Source organism: Grampus griseus, assembly GCF_964374135.1.
Source record: "Grampus griseus genome assembly, chromosome: 1".
Lineage (NCBI taxonomy): Eukaryota > Metazoa > Chordata > Mammalia > Artiodactyla > Delphinidae > Grampus > Grampus griseus.
In genome coordinates this window covers 156,937,589-156,954,984 of record NC_139017.1, presented here as the reverse complement: position 1 = coordinate 156,954,984, position 17,396 = coordinate 156,937,589, and the positions used below count along the sequence as shown (strand labels likewise).

At 48.1% G+C, this 17,396-nt stretch overlaps 1 protein-coding gene across 1 annotated transcript in view; it reads right to left on the bottom strand.

Annotated features, from left to right (window-relative positions):
* Positions 1–17,396, bottom strand: part of CSMD2 (CUB and Sushi multiple domains 2) — a gene marked incomplete at both ends in the record, with an annotated part of 666,759 nt that overhangs the window by 17,102 nt on the left and 632,261 nt on the right. Inside the window, 7 exon segments of the mRNA XM_082658204.1 lie at positions 1,484–1,557; positions 1,886–2,059; positions 4,590–4,763; positions 5,151–5,330; positions 6,534–6,710; positions 10,841–11,023; positions 15,120–15,293. Of these exon segments, the coding sequence (XP_082514330.1) occupies positions 1,484–1,557; positions 1,886–2,059; positions 4,590–4,763; positions 5,151–5,330; positions 6,534–6,710; positions 10,841–11,023; positions 15,120–15,293 (1,136 nt within the window).

The following is a 17,396-nucleotide window of genomic DNA, read 5'->3' as shown; positions in this document are numbered from 1 at the left end:
AGCAACAGGCTCCGGACGCGCAGGCTCAGCGGCCATGGCTCAGGGGCCCAGCCGCTCCGAGGCACGTGGGATCTTCCCAGACTGGGGCACGAACCCGTGTCCCCCGCATCGGCAGGCAGACTCTCAACCACTGCGCCACCAGGGAAGCCCAAATTTTGTGTTTTTCATTTCCTTGCTTGGCTAAAAAATAATTCTATCACATATGCCTACATATATCTCTAAACAATATAAATTTTTCTTGGTTTTAATCTTTCTAGAAATAGTATCCTACCACTTTTGACGTTCAACACTATGTTTCTAACAGTCATCCGGAGCTATAGTTCCTTAATTGTCACTGCTGTGTGATGAACCATTCTGAGACTACACCAGGATTTTTCTCCTTTCTTGGTAACACGGACGAGAGCGTCTCTGGGGTTGCTTACTCTGGGTCATAGGATGTGTGGATATTTAACTTCACAAGGCAGTGGCAGCCTAGCTCTTTGGCTTCACGTCCTTCTCCTCTCTCTTTATGTTCCCGACCCGCTGGCTGGCCAGCTTTCCAGTCCTGCAACCTGCCAAGTTCCCTGCCTGAGCGCTCCTCTGCCCTGGCCGTTGCCTCTGCTGGGAACGCCCACCCAGCTCTGCACAGGGCTGGCCCTTCCCACCATGGGCGCCACAGTCCAAGTTTAGGAGGCCTCTTCCCTCACTCCGCTAAACAGCAACCCCCCCCACCCGTCACACCCTTTTATATTATGCCGTGTGTAGTGCCTATCGCTCCCAGAAGTGATCTTGTTTATTTATTGTCACCAGCCAGGGAACTCCCATAGAGCAGGCACTCGGCCTGTCTTGTTCCCACTGTATTCCTAGCGCCTAGAATAGTTCACGGCAGTAAATATTTGATAAATCCCATTGCTAGGTAAGATCCCAACCCGCCATTTCCGGCTTAGTCCCTGATATCCCCCGAGCACACTGGCGGCTGCAGTTCATTGTCCTGCCTTGAACACACCCATACTCTCCCGCTTCCTTCTGCTCAGAGGGTCCCATCCAGGCTGTCCATATCCTTTCCTTTTGAAGCGCATTCTGAGATGTGTCCCTGGAGCCTGTATCCTGCTGGGATGGGCCTACTGGGCAGGAGACTGTCTCCCGTGTGGCACTCGCTGGCTCCCGCCACCCTGTCTGAGCCCCGTAGGGTATGGGTGCCCTGGGGACAGAAGGTCCATCTGTCTCTCTCATTTCTGTCCCTGCCCCAGTCACAAGGGGCTGCCGGGAAGTGCCTGTGGAGCTACACGCGAGTCTGTTCTTCCACATCAGCTTCTCGGGTTGGTGTAAACGCCTGCCTGTTTCTGAGGGGGCATCCTGTGCAGCCTGGCTTGAAGAAGCAGGCTGCTTTCTCTCTCCAGCTTCCAAGGTCTCATGCCCCCTAGTGCTGTCCTGAGTCCTCTGAGACTGATGACAGTGACAAGGACAGAAGGCAGAAAGGCCTGATCTCGGTTGACCTCGTTACCTGGTAGCCCTGGGAATTGTTCTGTATCCCAAACTGTGGCACGCCAGGGTCCGCACACGTGGTCAGCGTGGGGTCTGGATGGCAAAACAAGGAAACAGACCATGGTCAGGGAAGCCTTCATCGCCCCTGCTCACTCTGAGAAACAGATGCGGGATCGAGGATGGAGTCACACCCTGACCTCCCTGCCCTTGGGAATCTCCCCCCGAGTCATGCCCCGGCTGACAATGATTTCTGGCAGCACATGAGCTGTGGCCACTTCACCTCCTGTTCTAAGTAGCTTAGGGGAGCGCTCGCCCCTTTTCGCAGATGAGATCGATGAAGACAGGGAAGAAAATTCATCATCTCGGGCCCCAAAGAAGGATGCCCACCAGCTGGGACACTCTGCTCCCGGTCACCTCTCACCTATGCAGCTGGGCTGGGTGCCACTCCATGTCCCATCTGACTGGCAGAACCTCCGTGGAGAGCCCACCAGCACCAGAGGGGGCTGGCAGGAGAAGAAGACAGAAGACCTGTAGGAGAAGCCTCGGTCCTCTCTCCTGCCACGGGCCGGGACGCCAGGATCTCCGCAGAACACAGCTGGGAAGACGAGGGAGAAGGGCAGGTCCAAGTTGCTTTCTATAACTCAGTCTGCTCGCCCCCCTTAACCCCCACCCAGCCTTTGGCCCTTGTACTGCTTTCCTCTTGGTTCCACTTGAACTCTGGCTGTGGGGCAGCCCTGGGTCAATGATTACACCTGCCTCAGCGCTGCTGTGTGTTTCCTCTCCTTTCCACATTCAAATGCTTATTAATAACCATATCCATGTAATAGAGTAACATTACAGGAAGCCTAGAACATGGAGAAAAAATAAACTATCATCGTACTACCCAAAATATTTTGTTCATTTTTGTGCTCATTCCCTTCTAGCGTTTGTTCAGTTGTATGGAAACTTGTGCATGGCTGCAAACCTGATGTCCAGGTGCTGTCACCCTTGCTTTGTTCACTTGACGTTCTGTACACATTTCCCGTGTTTATGACATCAATATCACTTATTGGCTATGTAAATTTGCAATGAGATGGTGTAACGTGATTATCCTAACCCTCACATTAGGCATTTTCTATTATTATAAAGTTACTTATGGCTTTTCTTTAACTTGTATTATTTTCTTAGGGGAATTTTCTAGGAGTGAACTTACCATCCTTAAGGGTTTGAGTGTGTTCGCAGCTCTTGATGCGTATTGCCAAATGTCTTTCCGTGGACTGTGTATTTACCCTGCAGTGAGCAGTATCTGAGTGTGCCCATTTCATTCGGATCAGCAGAGAGTATCTTTAAAAACTGACTGTGGAAGGCCAAGTTCCCCAAGACATCACTTCAAGCGTGAGGAACCTTCTTTATGCTATGGTGTGTGTGTATGTCTTTACATAGAGTCATGAGGTTCACAGTCAGATGCGAGATCAGATGGAAGCCTGGCCCTGGAAGCTGCGGAGTCTGGATGGAGCAATCAGAAGTCAGTTAAAGGCTGAGCCAATTGGAAGTCACCACACCCAGGAAAAGGCAACTCAAAGAATAAGAAATACGGGTGGATGACACAGAACAGCTCAGTTTGGCTAAGAAGCAATATGATGCCAATTAAAACAATAAGATATCTTTTAAAACTCCTCAGGCTGGTAAATATTAAGAATATTGGCAAAAATCAACTGGTAGTGAGGGTGTGAGTCAAGAAATCTTCTCATCAACTGCTGGTGGGAGCGTAAACTGGGACACCGTTTCTAGAAGACAGTTTGGCAACATGCGTCAAAATGTATAGCGTGCACACCAGTTGGCCCAGAATCATCACTCCTAGGACTTCAACACAGGCATAAAGAAATGCTACTATCGAGGCTATATATTGCAGAACTGCTTCTAACATGATTAAGTTGGAGAAACCCAACTTCATCACCAGTAGGAGAAGATTAAACCAGTTATGGCATATATAACAAGGGAATTCTTTAAAGCCATTAAAAATGATGATGTATAGATTAGTATGTATTGATAGAGCAAGGGGCTGATGGCCTGTGAATGAATGCAAGTTGTGAAGAGCACGATTCAATACCATTTATAGAAAATTGCATACATACTGCTATACATGCAAAAATGCATAGTGATTGTGTGGAAGTATGACAAGCCTAACTATGGCTATCTTTGGGAAGTGAGGGTTCAATGAGGGTTCATTCTTCTTTGTATTTTTGGACATAGTACAGTTTTGGGGTTTTTTTTTAACAATAACCATAATTCATTGTTAGAAAGCAATCCAGCTATTTCTCAAGACAAAAAGCAAGGTTTCTGAGTCCAGACCCAACCTGGAGCCTTGCTCTCTTCCTAATATTTCCCTGGAGGAATACGAAGGTCTGAGGGGTTAACCACACACCACATGCTGCCTTTCCTGTGTCCGCTTTTACTGGCCCTTGTCTCTGCTGAAATTTCCCAAACTGAAGTAAATTTTCAGAGGTCCCCAAACAGTGTCATGTGTAGTTGATAGTTTTCTGCAGCATTAGATAAATGCCAAGTAGAAAGAAAAAATAGGTCCTACTGTTTGTCCAAGTTCCAGAGCCAGATTATGGGGTAAGGCAAGAAAAAGTGACCTGGAACCTGCTTCTCTGGGGGACTCGGTAAGCAATGAGCCCTGGCGTGGACTTGAGGCTCTTTGAGACACAGTCGGGCCAGGCAGACCGGAAATAGCTCTCTCACCAGAAGATCACAAGGGCCCCAGCATCTCTTCTGTGCAGGGGATTTTCCTTGAAGACAGGCATGTTTCTAGCACTGCCCTGCTTTCCTGTCTATCACCCCAGCTTTGGGTTCTAGTGCATCCAGTTAACAACCTTTCAGGTTAAGAAACACCTCCCTTATCTCTGGCTTAATTTCCTTCCACTGTGAGAGGAGCCAGGGCTCAATTAAGATAGTCTCATATTCTTCCTTTAAAATCCCTTCCTTCTTTAATAGTGTCTTTGACAAAGCTCCTCCCTGATTTGGGGCCGGGAACCTCCATTCTAGGCCTCCTAGCAGCAGAGCTCTGGAAGCAGAGCAGCAGAGGAGGGAAAAGGATGGAGCCAGCAGATGGGATGCCTCGGAGGCCCCCGTGAGCGACTTACGGAAACACTGAGGCAGCTCTCCAGTCCAGGACCCGTTTCCCTCGCAGGTGAGCACCGCAGGCAGGGAGAGCTGGTACCCCTCCAGGCAGGCATACGTCACGCTTGAGCCCCACATGAAGTCGGACCCCACCACTTTCCCGTTGGGGATGAGCTGAGGCGGTTTGCACATGATAGCTGGGGGAGACCAAAGCAGGCTGAGTGCTGGGGCTGCCCCGGGGGAAACGAGGCCCTGGTGGCCGCCGGCACTGACATCACTGGCTCCCTGTGCCTGCCGGGAGTCTGGGCTAAGCGGCAGGAAGCAGGAACGCCCCCTCTTCCTTTGGGAGCTTGTTCTTTTTGCACCTTAGGACAACCCACTCCTCTCTGCACGGCCCTGCCCTCAATGTTCAAGGCCCAGGACCTTCCCGCTCCCTCCCTGCAGATGTTCAGGGACCACTCCTCACTGTGCACACCCCCCGATAAGATGTTAGGGCTCTGCCTCATCACACCCTCCCTTCTGGATGTTCAAGACTTTTGTACCTTCTCTGCCCCTGGGTCCACATCCGGAGCCCCCAGACACACCTTTGCAGACCGGCTTGGTGCCGTTCCACGTCCGGTCCTTGGTGCAGCTCAGCACGGACACCCTATGTGACTCCATCATGTAGCCAGGGATGCACTGGTAGGTCACAGTTTTGTTGTACCTGAAGTCACTGCCCAGCCGGAGGCCATTGGCTGGAATCCCAGGGTCGCCACAGTTTATGACTAGGATGAGGAGATAGAGCATTGTTCACTCTGAGCACAGGCCCCCCCTCCCCAGCACCCCAACGCCATCCCTATCACTCCCTGCATGTGTCTGGGAAGGAAAGCTGTCAGGGTAGGGATGTCCTGTCCCCTCCCCGGTTCCTAGCCGGGCACCATCCATTCTAAGTCCCCGCAGCCAAGTCTGCTTGCAAAGGCTGTCCTACACCCCCCATCCTTGTCCGCACCATCCTTACGCACCCCAGCAACCTGGGCTGGGAAACCCATCTTTTTCATTTAAAGCCCACACCTCTAAAAGGAAGTATCCAGACGGCTCGCTTCATAAATGAGGCTGGGGTCCGAGGAGAGGGACGTTTCCAGGCTGAAGAGCTTAAGATGTGCGGACGGACCACATAAGACAATTTGTCGCCGGAAAGGGCATCTTACTGCCTGCTCTTCTGCCCAGGAGACCTCTGTGGGTCCAGTGGCCTAGGAGCAGGGTCTTGTGACCGATGCAGTGGTCATACCGATGTTATGGTATCAAGTGAGGGTGGGGTTTGGTGAGCTCTGGCCTCAGAACAAAAGTGAACTTGACAGGGGATTTCAAATGGAGCCTGAAATCACAGCTAGGATTTTGAAAGGGAGAATGTTGTCAGATTCCCTTATCTTATCACTTCCTTCCATCTGGGCCCCACAGTGATTTGCTTTTCAAGGAAAAGGGTCTGGAGCTGCCCTTAAGAGAAGCAAGAAAGGGGAGCCAGGCTGGGGTGGGGTTGGGTCCAAGGGAGAGAAGGAACTAACAAAGAAGGTAGATGGCAGCAGCTTTAAGGTGGAAAGAGAATCAGGCTGAACACTGGGGGTTTGCCCTAAAAGAGAAAAAGAAAGCCCAAGGAACTGGCTAGAGTCTGAGAGATAGCAAATAATGATATATTCTCAACCTCTCTGAGCTTCAGTTGTCTCATACATAAAGTAGAGCTAACAGTACCTACTTCATGGGGTTGTGGTGAGAATCAAAAGATGTGATGCGTGTGAAACAAAGCACTTAGCTCAGTGGCTGTCGCATACCATGTGCCCAGTAAGTGGAGGCTATTTGTATGATTCTCATTCAGGGTCAAGTCCCACCATGTCAGCCAGCCTTCCCAGTCTCCTCCAGACAGCCTTCTTCTTTGGCACGGAGAAGCCCGATTGCCTTGGCCACCATTTGCCATGGAGCCCAGAGGTTCTCACCTATGCACTCCGGGTCGCTGCCTGTCCAGGTGCCATTGACCGAGCAGTGCCGGCTGAGCAGGCCTGTGGCGTAGTAGCCTTCCCGACACTCATAGACGATGGAGCTGGAGAAAACCAGGCCATCGCTGAACATGACTCGGGCATTGCTTGGAGTCCCGGGGTTCCCGCAAGAGATCACTAGGAAGCCGAAAGGACACATTATTCATCAGAACAAGAGCAGGCATCCTCTGGGGGGCTGGGCCCTGCCCAGAGTGGAGACCTCGTGCTATGTAAGGACCCTGTGGATTGAAATGCCTCTTGGGATGCTTTCATGTTGGATCATCTCCCCCTTAGAAGGGGAGGAGAGACCTGTAGGGATTTTTTTATGATTTCTAAAAATGAAAGACTATATCTGTTTTATTATCACACCTGAAATTTTAAACAATTCCTTAATATCACCAAATGTCCAATCAGTGCTTAGCGTTTCTGTCTCTTTTTCACAGTTGATTTGTTTGACTCACGATCCAAATACAGTCCACATGTGACATTGGATGGCATGTCTCTAAGACTCTGAAACCAGAGGTTACTGAATTACCCTCTCCTACAACTTATCTGTTACACAAATCAGGGCCTTTATCTGGTAGAATTTCCCACTTTCTGGATTTTACTAACTGCACCAATGAGGCATTGTTCAGCATATTCCTCTGTTCCCTGTACTTACTGTAGTCAAGTTCTACTCTTTGGCAAAGGTACTTTTCAAAGGTTTTGTGTTTTTCTTATCACATCGCATCGGGAGGCACAGAATGTCTGGTTGTTTCCTTGTTAGTGATGTTGAGGCTGGCCAGTGGGTCGGGTCTGCCTGCCTCATCTGGCATTATAAAATTCCTGTTACTTGTCACTTAATGGTTTTACCAGAAATTAAATATTGTTGACCAGATTGGTTATTTCATTAGGGGATAGAAATGGTGACATTCTAATTCTATAATTCTTTCTGCTTTAGCTAGTGTTTAAGAACTTGTCCATCATCAAATATTTGCTTACCCAGAAATAGAGTTCATGTAGGACGGCTGGATTAATGCTTGATTTCTTTTTTTTTAAGTCAGACGTGAGAACAATGAGTTGGTTCCCTAGCAAGCTCCAAAGGACAATATTTGAATTCACAGATTCAAATTTATTTGCTATGTTTCCATCTGTTGCCTCTTTTATTCTTATTGACGCTCAAATTATCCCATCTTTGACTAGTGGGAACCCCTTCAAGTTGGCTCCTGAGTTCCTTTGACATGACCCACTTGTGTTTGGTACATTCCTTGTTGTAATGACAAGATTTTCTATGTTCATCTTGCATATATCCTGCCCCAGTCCTGGAATCAGCCATTTCTCTAAAGAGCTCTGGTTCCTTTGAATGGGCAATGGATTTAAAAACTACAATCTGGGCATTAAGGGTACTCATCGCTACTGAGCTGGTCATTGATTCTAGACTTTTAGGCTGGGAAAATAACTTTTCAAATTGAAAATACATTATGACTTTATGCTGATATTACCAAGCCAAGTTTAGAATTGAGTTTTTCCTTAAAATTTTGATTTTTCTATGATATCCCTTTTATGTTGAAAATCTTGGTTCTGTTTTTTGAAAATTTTTTTATTTTTTGCGGTATGCGGGCCTCTCACTGCTGTGGCCTCTCCCGTTGTGGAGCACAGTCTCCGGATGCGCAGACTCAGCGGCCATGGCTCATGGGCCCAGCCGCTCCACGGCACGTGGGATCCTCCCAGACCAGGGCACGAACCCGTGTCCCCTGCATCGGCAGGAGGACTCTCAACCACTGCGCCACCAGGGAAGCCCGAAAATCTTGGTTCTTAATGACAATAAATATTTTTAACTTGTTTTATCCATATATATTATGGTATTATATACATAATAGTTTCAGAATAGTAATACCAGTTTTATTACTAGCAATATGATTGCAAAAAACAGTTTAAGATTTCATTGTAGTTCTTTGTCCTCAGGATATATGTACCATAGTCAGATTTCATTTTTTTCAAGTCAATTGAAATAATTCTCTGGGTTATTAAATCACCAACTTGATACATAGTTAAGTTCATTTGTTTCCATTTTGATTTGATATTCAGAGAGTACTTGTTTCTAATCTTTCATTTAATTTTATTTTGTAAGTGTATACAACATTTACATAGTCCCAGAGTCAGATCTACAAAATGATTCCTATGTAATTAGCACACCAGATACACCCTATCATCCATCCACTCAACAAGTATTTGTGCTGCCTAGGTGCTGGATATGCAGTGGTGACCAAGCCATGTCCCCTGCCCTTGAGGAGCCCAGTCTATCTTAAGAACCTACCTATAAACAGATGAATTAAAATATGATGTAATAAGTGCTACACTTGAAGGAAAAAAAGCACTAAAAAGAGAGCAGTTTATTGGGGCTGGAGATAAGAATTTGAGTAGAGCCTTGAAAGATAAGTGGGCGCTTGCCAAGGGAAGTCACAAAGAGCTGTGTACATGTTACACATACACTCACTCAACACATATTTGCTTCCAGGTCCAAACTCTCAGCTGCCCACTTTCTGTTCCCTGAACACTCCTGACATTGATGGCTGACTCCATCCTGGGACCTGAGTGGCAAGAAAGGGAACCTGGGTCACAGTGGATATTTGAGAATATACTAAATTCTCCCCCTGCCAAAACGCTCTCTCAGTACCACAAAACCTCTCTTACTATGCCTAGGAAATCCTATAAAAACTAACTTTGCACCCCCAGAAAGGCAGGACTTTGGACAGACAAGTGGGCGAAGGCACTGACTCCATTTCTATCGTTGGTGTCCCCTGATCATGGGCCAGAGCATCTCCCCTTGCTCTTCAGGACTATGCCACCATCTCAATTTCATGCAGCCCATTCTCTAACCACTGCCATTTTTATTTTATTTTATTATTATTATTATTTTTTGCGGTACGCGGGCCTCTCACTGTTGTGGCCTCTCCCGTTGCGGAGCACAGGCTCCGGACGCGCAGGTTCAGCGGACATGGCTCACAGGCCCAGCCGCTCCATGGCATGTGGGATCCTCCCGGACCAGGGCACGAACCCGTGTGCCCTGCATTGGCAGGCGGACTCTCAACCACTGCACCACAAGGGAAGCCCATGCCTTTTATTTCTTTAGCTCGTTCCCTCTGGAATTTGTCCTCTGGTGATTGGGACCTATAATCCACTGATCCTACCACCTTTTCACAGCCTCTTACTCCACTCATAAACCCGTCCCCTCCTTACCCAGCTTAGATGCTAAGATTTACCATAATCACTGCTTTGTGTATACCCTCATCTTCCTTGCCACTTTCTTTCAATGTCTTAGTTGCCTAATAAAACCCCAACCCTACACCTAATGCTTCACCTACCCTGTGCCTGAAACTATGTAGCTAAATGTGTTTGAACAAAAACCCAGACCAGTGCTGACTACTGTCACTTTATGTTAATGGCTCTTACCTCAATGAGCCCTCGGTGCTGCCTGGCAAGTATACATTTCCCTATTCCATTCCCACTCCTCCCTTGCTAGATGATGATTTCATATTGCGTCCTTCCTTTTCCAACACCTCAGTCAATCTTACTCTTACTGTTAAACTGCTTCCTAACTAGGAGAGTGCTATGCAGGTTGTATTTTAGAGAGGGGGGGAGAGAGAGGGAGAGACAGAGAGAGAGAGAGAGAGAGAGAGGGAGAGAGGGAGGGAGAAATTTGGGGAGCAGGTACAAAACATTGGACTTTAGGGAGAGAGGTTTTAAAAAAGAGTTTTGTTTTTTTTTCCAGAAATTTAGGAGTGCGTGGAGAAATATATTTTCCCTACTGGGCCTACCTCAGGAACCATCATTAAGAGCTTATATTACTTTTAAAGGATTTTTAAAAGCTGGATCTGTATTTCTTTTGGCACTTTGGATGCTATTTAAACACAGTGTTTTCCCTTAAACTGTAAGCTCCAAGAGGGCAAGGCGGGTCTGTCTCCATCACCGTTGTGTCTCTAGCCTATACTACAGTATTTGGCACACAGCTGTTGAATGAAACTGCATGGAAATAAATGCACAAATGTGCTTACCTTAGTTTATCCTGGTGTCTTCCCTTCTTAGGTAAGTGGGGAATATGTTTGCCTTTGGATTACTAATGAGATGAACATGAACTCTCTGTTGATGCCCACTATTCACCAGGCCAACGGTTCAAATGGGGCCCTACATTTTATCTGTGTATGTGAGGGCAGGTGCTAGGGCGTAGGAAAACGGGGGAAGATCCTGGGGCCAGCAGAGGGGAGAAGCAGAATGGTCACATACATTACCTCCACACTCAGGCTGCGTGCCGCTCCACGAGCCGTTGGCTTGACAAGTTCGCTCTGACGATCCCCGGAGCATGTGGCCAGCTTCACAGCTGAAGCGCATCAGGCTGCCCGGGGCAAAGCTATCTCCCAAACGGATGCCATGGGCTGGGATGCCAGGGTCACCACAGATTCCCATGCTGGTTCCTATGGACCAGAACCAAAAAAACCCCATTGTTTTTAGCATGGCAGGAAAGGCAGTGGAGGACTTGGAGAGAGAAAGATGCTGGGCTGATACTAAGGAAGGGCAGGGGGCCCTAAGAACGAGGGCGGTGAAACTGACCGTGTGTCTAGCCTGAGTCACCAGGACAGGCTCCTGCCTTAGCGCTCAGTGATCAAAGGACACAGAGGGCTGAGGTCATGTGTGGGTCCCTGGGGACCATGAGGCAAGGGAAGAAAGAAGGCAGAGGGAAAGCTTTGTGGAGGAAGTCATGCCTTTTTGTTCTTTGGCTTGTGCCAGCGTGGGATGCCCGTGGTCCAAGCTGGCCTTCTCCCTTTCACCTCTTCTCCACCATCTGTTGATCTGGTACCCTCTCCATTACCAGTTCCACTGTCTTAGCTCAGATGCGCAACGTCTCTCTCCTGAACTACATTGCCGGAGCCTCCTAACTAACGTCCCTTCCTCTCAAACTCTCCCTCTAGTCTATCTTCACTTTATCCTTAAATCTTAGCAATGAACAACCACAACCACAATCTGATTTTGGTTCTTTCCTGCTGAATTAGCTCCACTGGCTTCCCACTGCTGAGAGAAAAAAGTTCCAACTTTTTAGCAGAGTTTCTGCTCAACAGCCCAGCTTGAACCTCGATCCTGGGCCTTTAATTGAGGATTTTCTATTCACAAATTGCGCAATACAGGCGAGCTCTAGATTACATATCTTAGATCCCTCATTTCATCCTTTTTTTGCCCCATGCCTCCTGCCATATTTCTGCATTTATCTGGCTTATTGTGCAAACCCAACCCAGGAGAGTTTTAAGGACCCAAGAGGTGGGAAAGTGGAGAACAGGAGACAAAGCTACAAGACCTAGTGCCTGTGCGAACCAGCGCATCTCAGAATACGGAGATGCACGGGAGACACCACTGGATCAGCCTAGGCCATGGTAAGCTTGAGGAAGGAGGAAGAAAATGAAGGAATAAATGGCAACTCCATGAGAAAATAAAGTTTCCCACTGATGTGGAATGCACCTCCTCGTGGATCCACGTGTGTAGGCATCGATAGTAACATCTTGACCACAGGTGGCTTAAGCCATGTGTACCCCACCATCCACTGTTGATGTGTCTTCCTCTCAGTTTTGGGATTATTTCCTTTTCCAGTCTAGTCTCAGAATATGAGAACACTATATAACCCCATGTTCCCCATTCTGCTCCTTACCATGGGAGGGGGATTCATTCAGCCTTCAACTCCAACACTTGAAAAAACAAAGCCTATCACGTTTGGCCAGGTTTTCTTATCTTTTGACGTTTTCCAGGTTGTAGCTCATGCAACAGGCAGGACAGGGTCCCCTTGAAGGCAGCCCAGATGGTGAGTCGCTCGCTCTCCCTCACTGGCTAGCTGGCCTCAGCACTATTACACAACAGGCCTGAGGGTGGACTCCCGGGTCCTGGGCATTATCGGACAGAACAGTCCCCACTGCTGGGTTTGGCCTCTGTTTCAACGATATAAGGAAGTCTGGGACAGAACACTGTACCATGGGGGCATACTGTTGACTCTTTACTGAAGAGGTACATCAGCAAGATGATGACACTGCAGAGGTAGGCAATGAACTTCCTGAAGCGTGTCTCAAATGCCAGAAATCTCTTCAATGTCCTTTATGGCCCAGGGACTTACGACTCCTGTTATGCACCATCTGGGTGCACTGACTGTGCAGAATGAGGTTTGAACATCTGACCCTGGAACTCCTGAATGTGTATCTTTTAAGGCTGACGGGAGATGACGTTGCAAAAGATGATATCTGTATCACTGGTGGAATTATATCCCACTCACTAGTACAGATCTAGCGTTACTTCCTAATCACCTATTTTTTTCCACCTTCACTTCCTTATCTAAGGTATTTAAGATTCATTCATTCCTCAGCCTTAGTATTTATGGAATCCCTTCTACTCCTGTCCTCAGAGGTCTCCAGAAAGCTCTGCCCATGATACTGTTCTCCTAAGTGTCTGTCGTCCTTGACGAAGACACGGGAGAAGTAAGATTGCAAACTATTCTTCAGAATATTCAGGATTGGGGATCAAACAGCTTAACGCCACATATCCCCTAATGAGTGAGGCCCACGTCTTCTGAAGGTTCTTTTCTGCTTCTTACTTTTTCATGTTCCCAAGGTGTCAGCGTGTTTCTAGTCTCCCCTTGACCTTTGATGTGGCCAAGGAAGGGTCCTTGCTTCCACATGCAGAACCAAGACTTAGGTAGTCACAAAATTATGAAATCTCAGGGTTGAAAAGGTTTTAGAGGTCTTCTAGCTTCGTTACCTATAAGAATTGTTTCTGGAATATTTCCAGTATGTCATTTCACAGCCTTCACAAAAACAACTTCAGAGAAGGAAAATCACAGTTTGGGAGGAAAGACTTCGGATTCTGTGCTTCTGGGCCAGGAGACACACTGTGTGGTTGGTTGGGTTACATATGCTAATGGGTAGGAGACGCCGAAGCCTTTCTTCCTGATTTCTTCCTCCCCTACCTTGCACTTCCTTTTCCCCTGGAGAACAAAGATCCCCAAATACATAAAACAGACCTTAAGAACACCATTAGTCCCATGTCCTAGAGAAACGTCTAGAGGGAGGACTTTATGCAAAAGGGACTGGTCACCAAAGAGACGGGGGCAAATGCATGCTTGGATGGGCATCTGGATGCGAAACGCATGCCTTTCTTCTGTGGAATACTTCTTCCTCCTGGAACTTGCTCTGTGGACAACTCTGGAGGCTTCAATATACATGATCCTTGTCGTCCCCATGCCAGCCTCCCCAAGACACTTCCAATACAAGTCCAAACAGACAGGAGTCTGGGGCCCAGCTAACAGGCTAAAGGAGTCCCAGTGGCTCACACATAGTCCTGCCAGTTCATGAACTGGGGGATTAATGAGATTAATGAGGGTGAGAGGCCAAAGTCTGGGGTGTTAACAGAGTGATGTATCTGGGATTGTCCTGGGCAGCCCACAAGCCTTTGAAGCAGTGGCCAGTGCTTCGGGAATTTCCTTCTTAGGAGCCCTAACTAATATCTGGTGGGTATTCCGGCCGTGCCCTACATTTTGGAAGACAGGCTCATCTGGGAACTTCAAACCGCAAGAGCAGCTGCACATCTTGTGGGTGAAGTCCCACTTTGAGGAGAAGGCTTCTTTCTATATCAGGAGGAGGTCAGGATCCTTACCTCTAGAGGGCATCTGGCATGGGAAGGCATAGGGGTTAATTTCAGTGCCATGGTAGGTCCCCTGAGGAACGGCAAGCTACATGAACAGCTGCCCTCTTGCGGGCAACATCCCATGTGGCATCCCTTCTTGGGGCCAGGCAGGCTCACCCCAAAGAAAAGAAAGCTGTCGGGTGCTAACTTTTTTGCTTAGTGGTTTCTTCATTGGTGGGACAATTCAATTTCAAATATTTTGTTCTTTTATGACATTACAGATGAATATCTGGAAATATGGACACGGGAGCTTTGGCAATTCCCTACATGTGCTGTGTTGATAACATCTCTCCGCGTCCCCATAGAGATTAACAGGAAAACAAACTCATTCATAGGAAACGTCTAGGGGCTGGTGTGTTAGTGCTAAAGGGAAGAACTGTATTCACTGGGCAGTCAGGACACAGGACAAACGGGAGAGGTGGTGATACAGAAAGGGAAGCAGGCTGGGGCCCAGCAGTCCATAACAGGGAAGAAGAGAACACAGGAGGGGGTTTGGACCTGGGCCGAACAACAGGAAGGCTTGGACTATTCCTGGGACCTCATGGTAATAAGGTCTGGACAGGACTCTGGCCATAGGGTGACCTCACAAACTGCGTCTTCACTAGTTTTGCAATCTCTTGGCTGTATGGGCTTGGCCAGCGCTGACTAAGGGCGTGAAGCTGGGCTCAGACCACCAAGGGCTGAAGTCCAGTTGGGATCTCTGATAGCCGTGCTCTCTGCCTGGGAGGGATGCGATGAGGGCTCCAAAGGGCTGCTTCCCTCCCGTCCATCTGTCACACTCACACCCTCGGGAGCTCGCTCGCCTCCCAGCCAGGTGTTCCTTTGGACCCCCTTCTCCCACACCAGAGCCCATACCTGAGCAGTGGGGGAGGGAGCCAGTCCAGTGTCCGTCCAGCCCACACATTCGGGTGGCATTTCCCACTAGAGTCCGCTTGCTGGTGCAGCTGTAATGCACGACCGCCCCTGCGGTATAGTTGTCCCCGGACATCTGGGAATGGGGCGGGGAGCCCGGATGGCCACAGGACACCACTGTGGGGAAGGGCAAACATCTCAGCAACTCTGCACCAGGATGGATCATCACAGGACACGTGCTAGGCTTTTCATGGCGACAGGCGGAGAAGAAGAGAAGCTGGGGTATCTACTGAAGCAAACTTCCTGCTGGCACACCCACTCAGCATCAGCAGACAATGCCTACCCACCTCGCTGTCCAGTTTCCGTATCTGTGAACTGCAGAGCGATATCTGTTGTTTTAAGAGCTGAATGAGATAATACATGTGAAACTGCTCAGCACACAGTAGGGACACAGTAATATCCGTTTCTTCTCTTTCTTGCCTCTTGTGCTCACCTCTCCCTATTTCCTCACTGCCATAGGACATACCAAGAGGTCTCTGGCAGAAAGGCGGTACATATAGTATACCTATAACTACATATAAGTCAGACAGAGAAAGAAAAATGTCATATGATACCGCTTATATGTGGAATCTTAAAAAATGGTACAAATGAACCTATTTACAAAACAGAAATTGAGTCACAGATGTAGAAAACAAACTTATGGTTACCAAGGGGGAAAGGAGGGGATAAACAGGGAGACTGGGACTGATATATACACACTACTCTATATAAAATCGATAACTAATAAGAACCTACTGTATAGCACAGGGAACTCTATTCGGTGCTCTGTAATGACCTACGTGGGGTGGAGTCTAGAAGACAGTGGATATATGTATATATATAACTGATTCACTTTGCTGTACACCTGAAACTAACACAACATCGTAAATCAACTATAATAAAAAATTAATTAAAAAAAGGACAAAGGGGTGATCTGTCACCCTGAGACTGTCGGCATTGGTCACAGGATCCAGAATGAGGGCCAGTTAGAGTCCTCTCCAAAGGCATCGCACAGCTGCCCACATCAGTTGTCTCCAACTTGTCCTCTTCTGTTGCAAGTTCCCTTTCCTGAGACACCAAAGTGTAACTGTGGAAACCAGTGATGGGGTTAGAGTGCAGAGTTGAGATGTACGGGCCACGGCAGGACAGTGCTGTCGACGTCGCTGGGTTTGCCTTGCCGTTGTTCTTGCCACGGTTGATCCCAGGCTCTTTCATTTGCTCAACACATGTGTATTGAGTGCGAGGCACTGTTATATGTGTTTGGGAGAACAAAGTCCATGCTCTCATGGAGGTTATGTTCTAGTGAGGATGAGAGACCATGAATAAGAAAACAGGTAATTCTAGGGGTTGCTATGAAGGAAAATAAAGCTGCATCAGGAAAGGGGTACTCAGGGTGGGTGAGCAGCTGATTTTGAGTAGGATGGTGATGGTCAGGGAAGATCTCTCTGAGGCAACATTTGAGCAGTGATCTGAGTGATGTGAAAAGGCCAGCCATGTGAGATCTGGGGGAAGAGCATTCTGAGGGAAGGGACATCTAGTGGAAAAGCCCAGAGGCCGGAATGAGCCTGGGGTGTTCGCGAAACATTAAGAAAGCCAGGGTTGCTGGAATAGAACGAACAAGGAAAGAACTGAAGGAGACATGGGTGGAGAGGTTACTGGGAGCCAGATTATGGCATAGAATTTGGACTTTATTACAAGCATGATAGGACCCCACTGGAGTGATGTGATCTGATTTACATTTTAACAAGATCATTCTGGCTACTGTGTGGAGAACATCCTAGGGCGGGGCAAGAAAAGAGGGGGCTGATGCAGTAGTTCAAGAAGAGATGATGGTGATTTGGACAGACTAAACCTTGGGGTCTGGCATGCAACTGGGAAGGATATGTACTCTGGTGGCCAAAGGGCTGTCTGTCTGCGAAGACGGCCACCACAACTCATCCTGGCACAGGCCTACCACTCTTCCCACTCCCAGATGTAGAGTCTCTTATTTCCTCCCTCCTTGAACCTGGGTTGGCCTGGGACTTGCTTTGATCAACAGAATGTCGTTTTAGGAATTCTGAGCTCTGGCTTAAGAGATCCTTTAACTTCCTCTTTTTCTCTAGGAACCTAGCCTCCAAGTAAAGAAGACCACGTGTCATCCTGCTGGAGAGAGTGGCCACGTGGAGAACAGCCAGGCATGAGTCCTCAAACATGTAGGTGGGGTCATTTTGGATCCATTTTGGATCCTCCAGTCCTAACTGA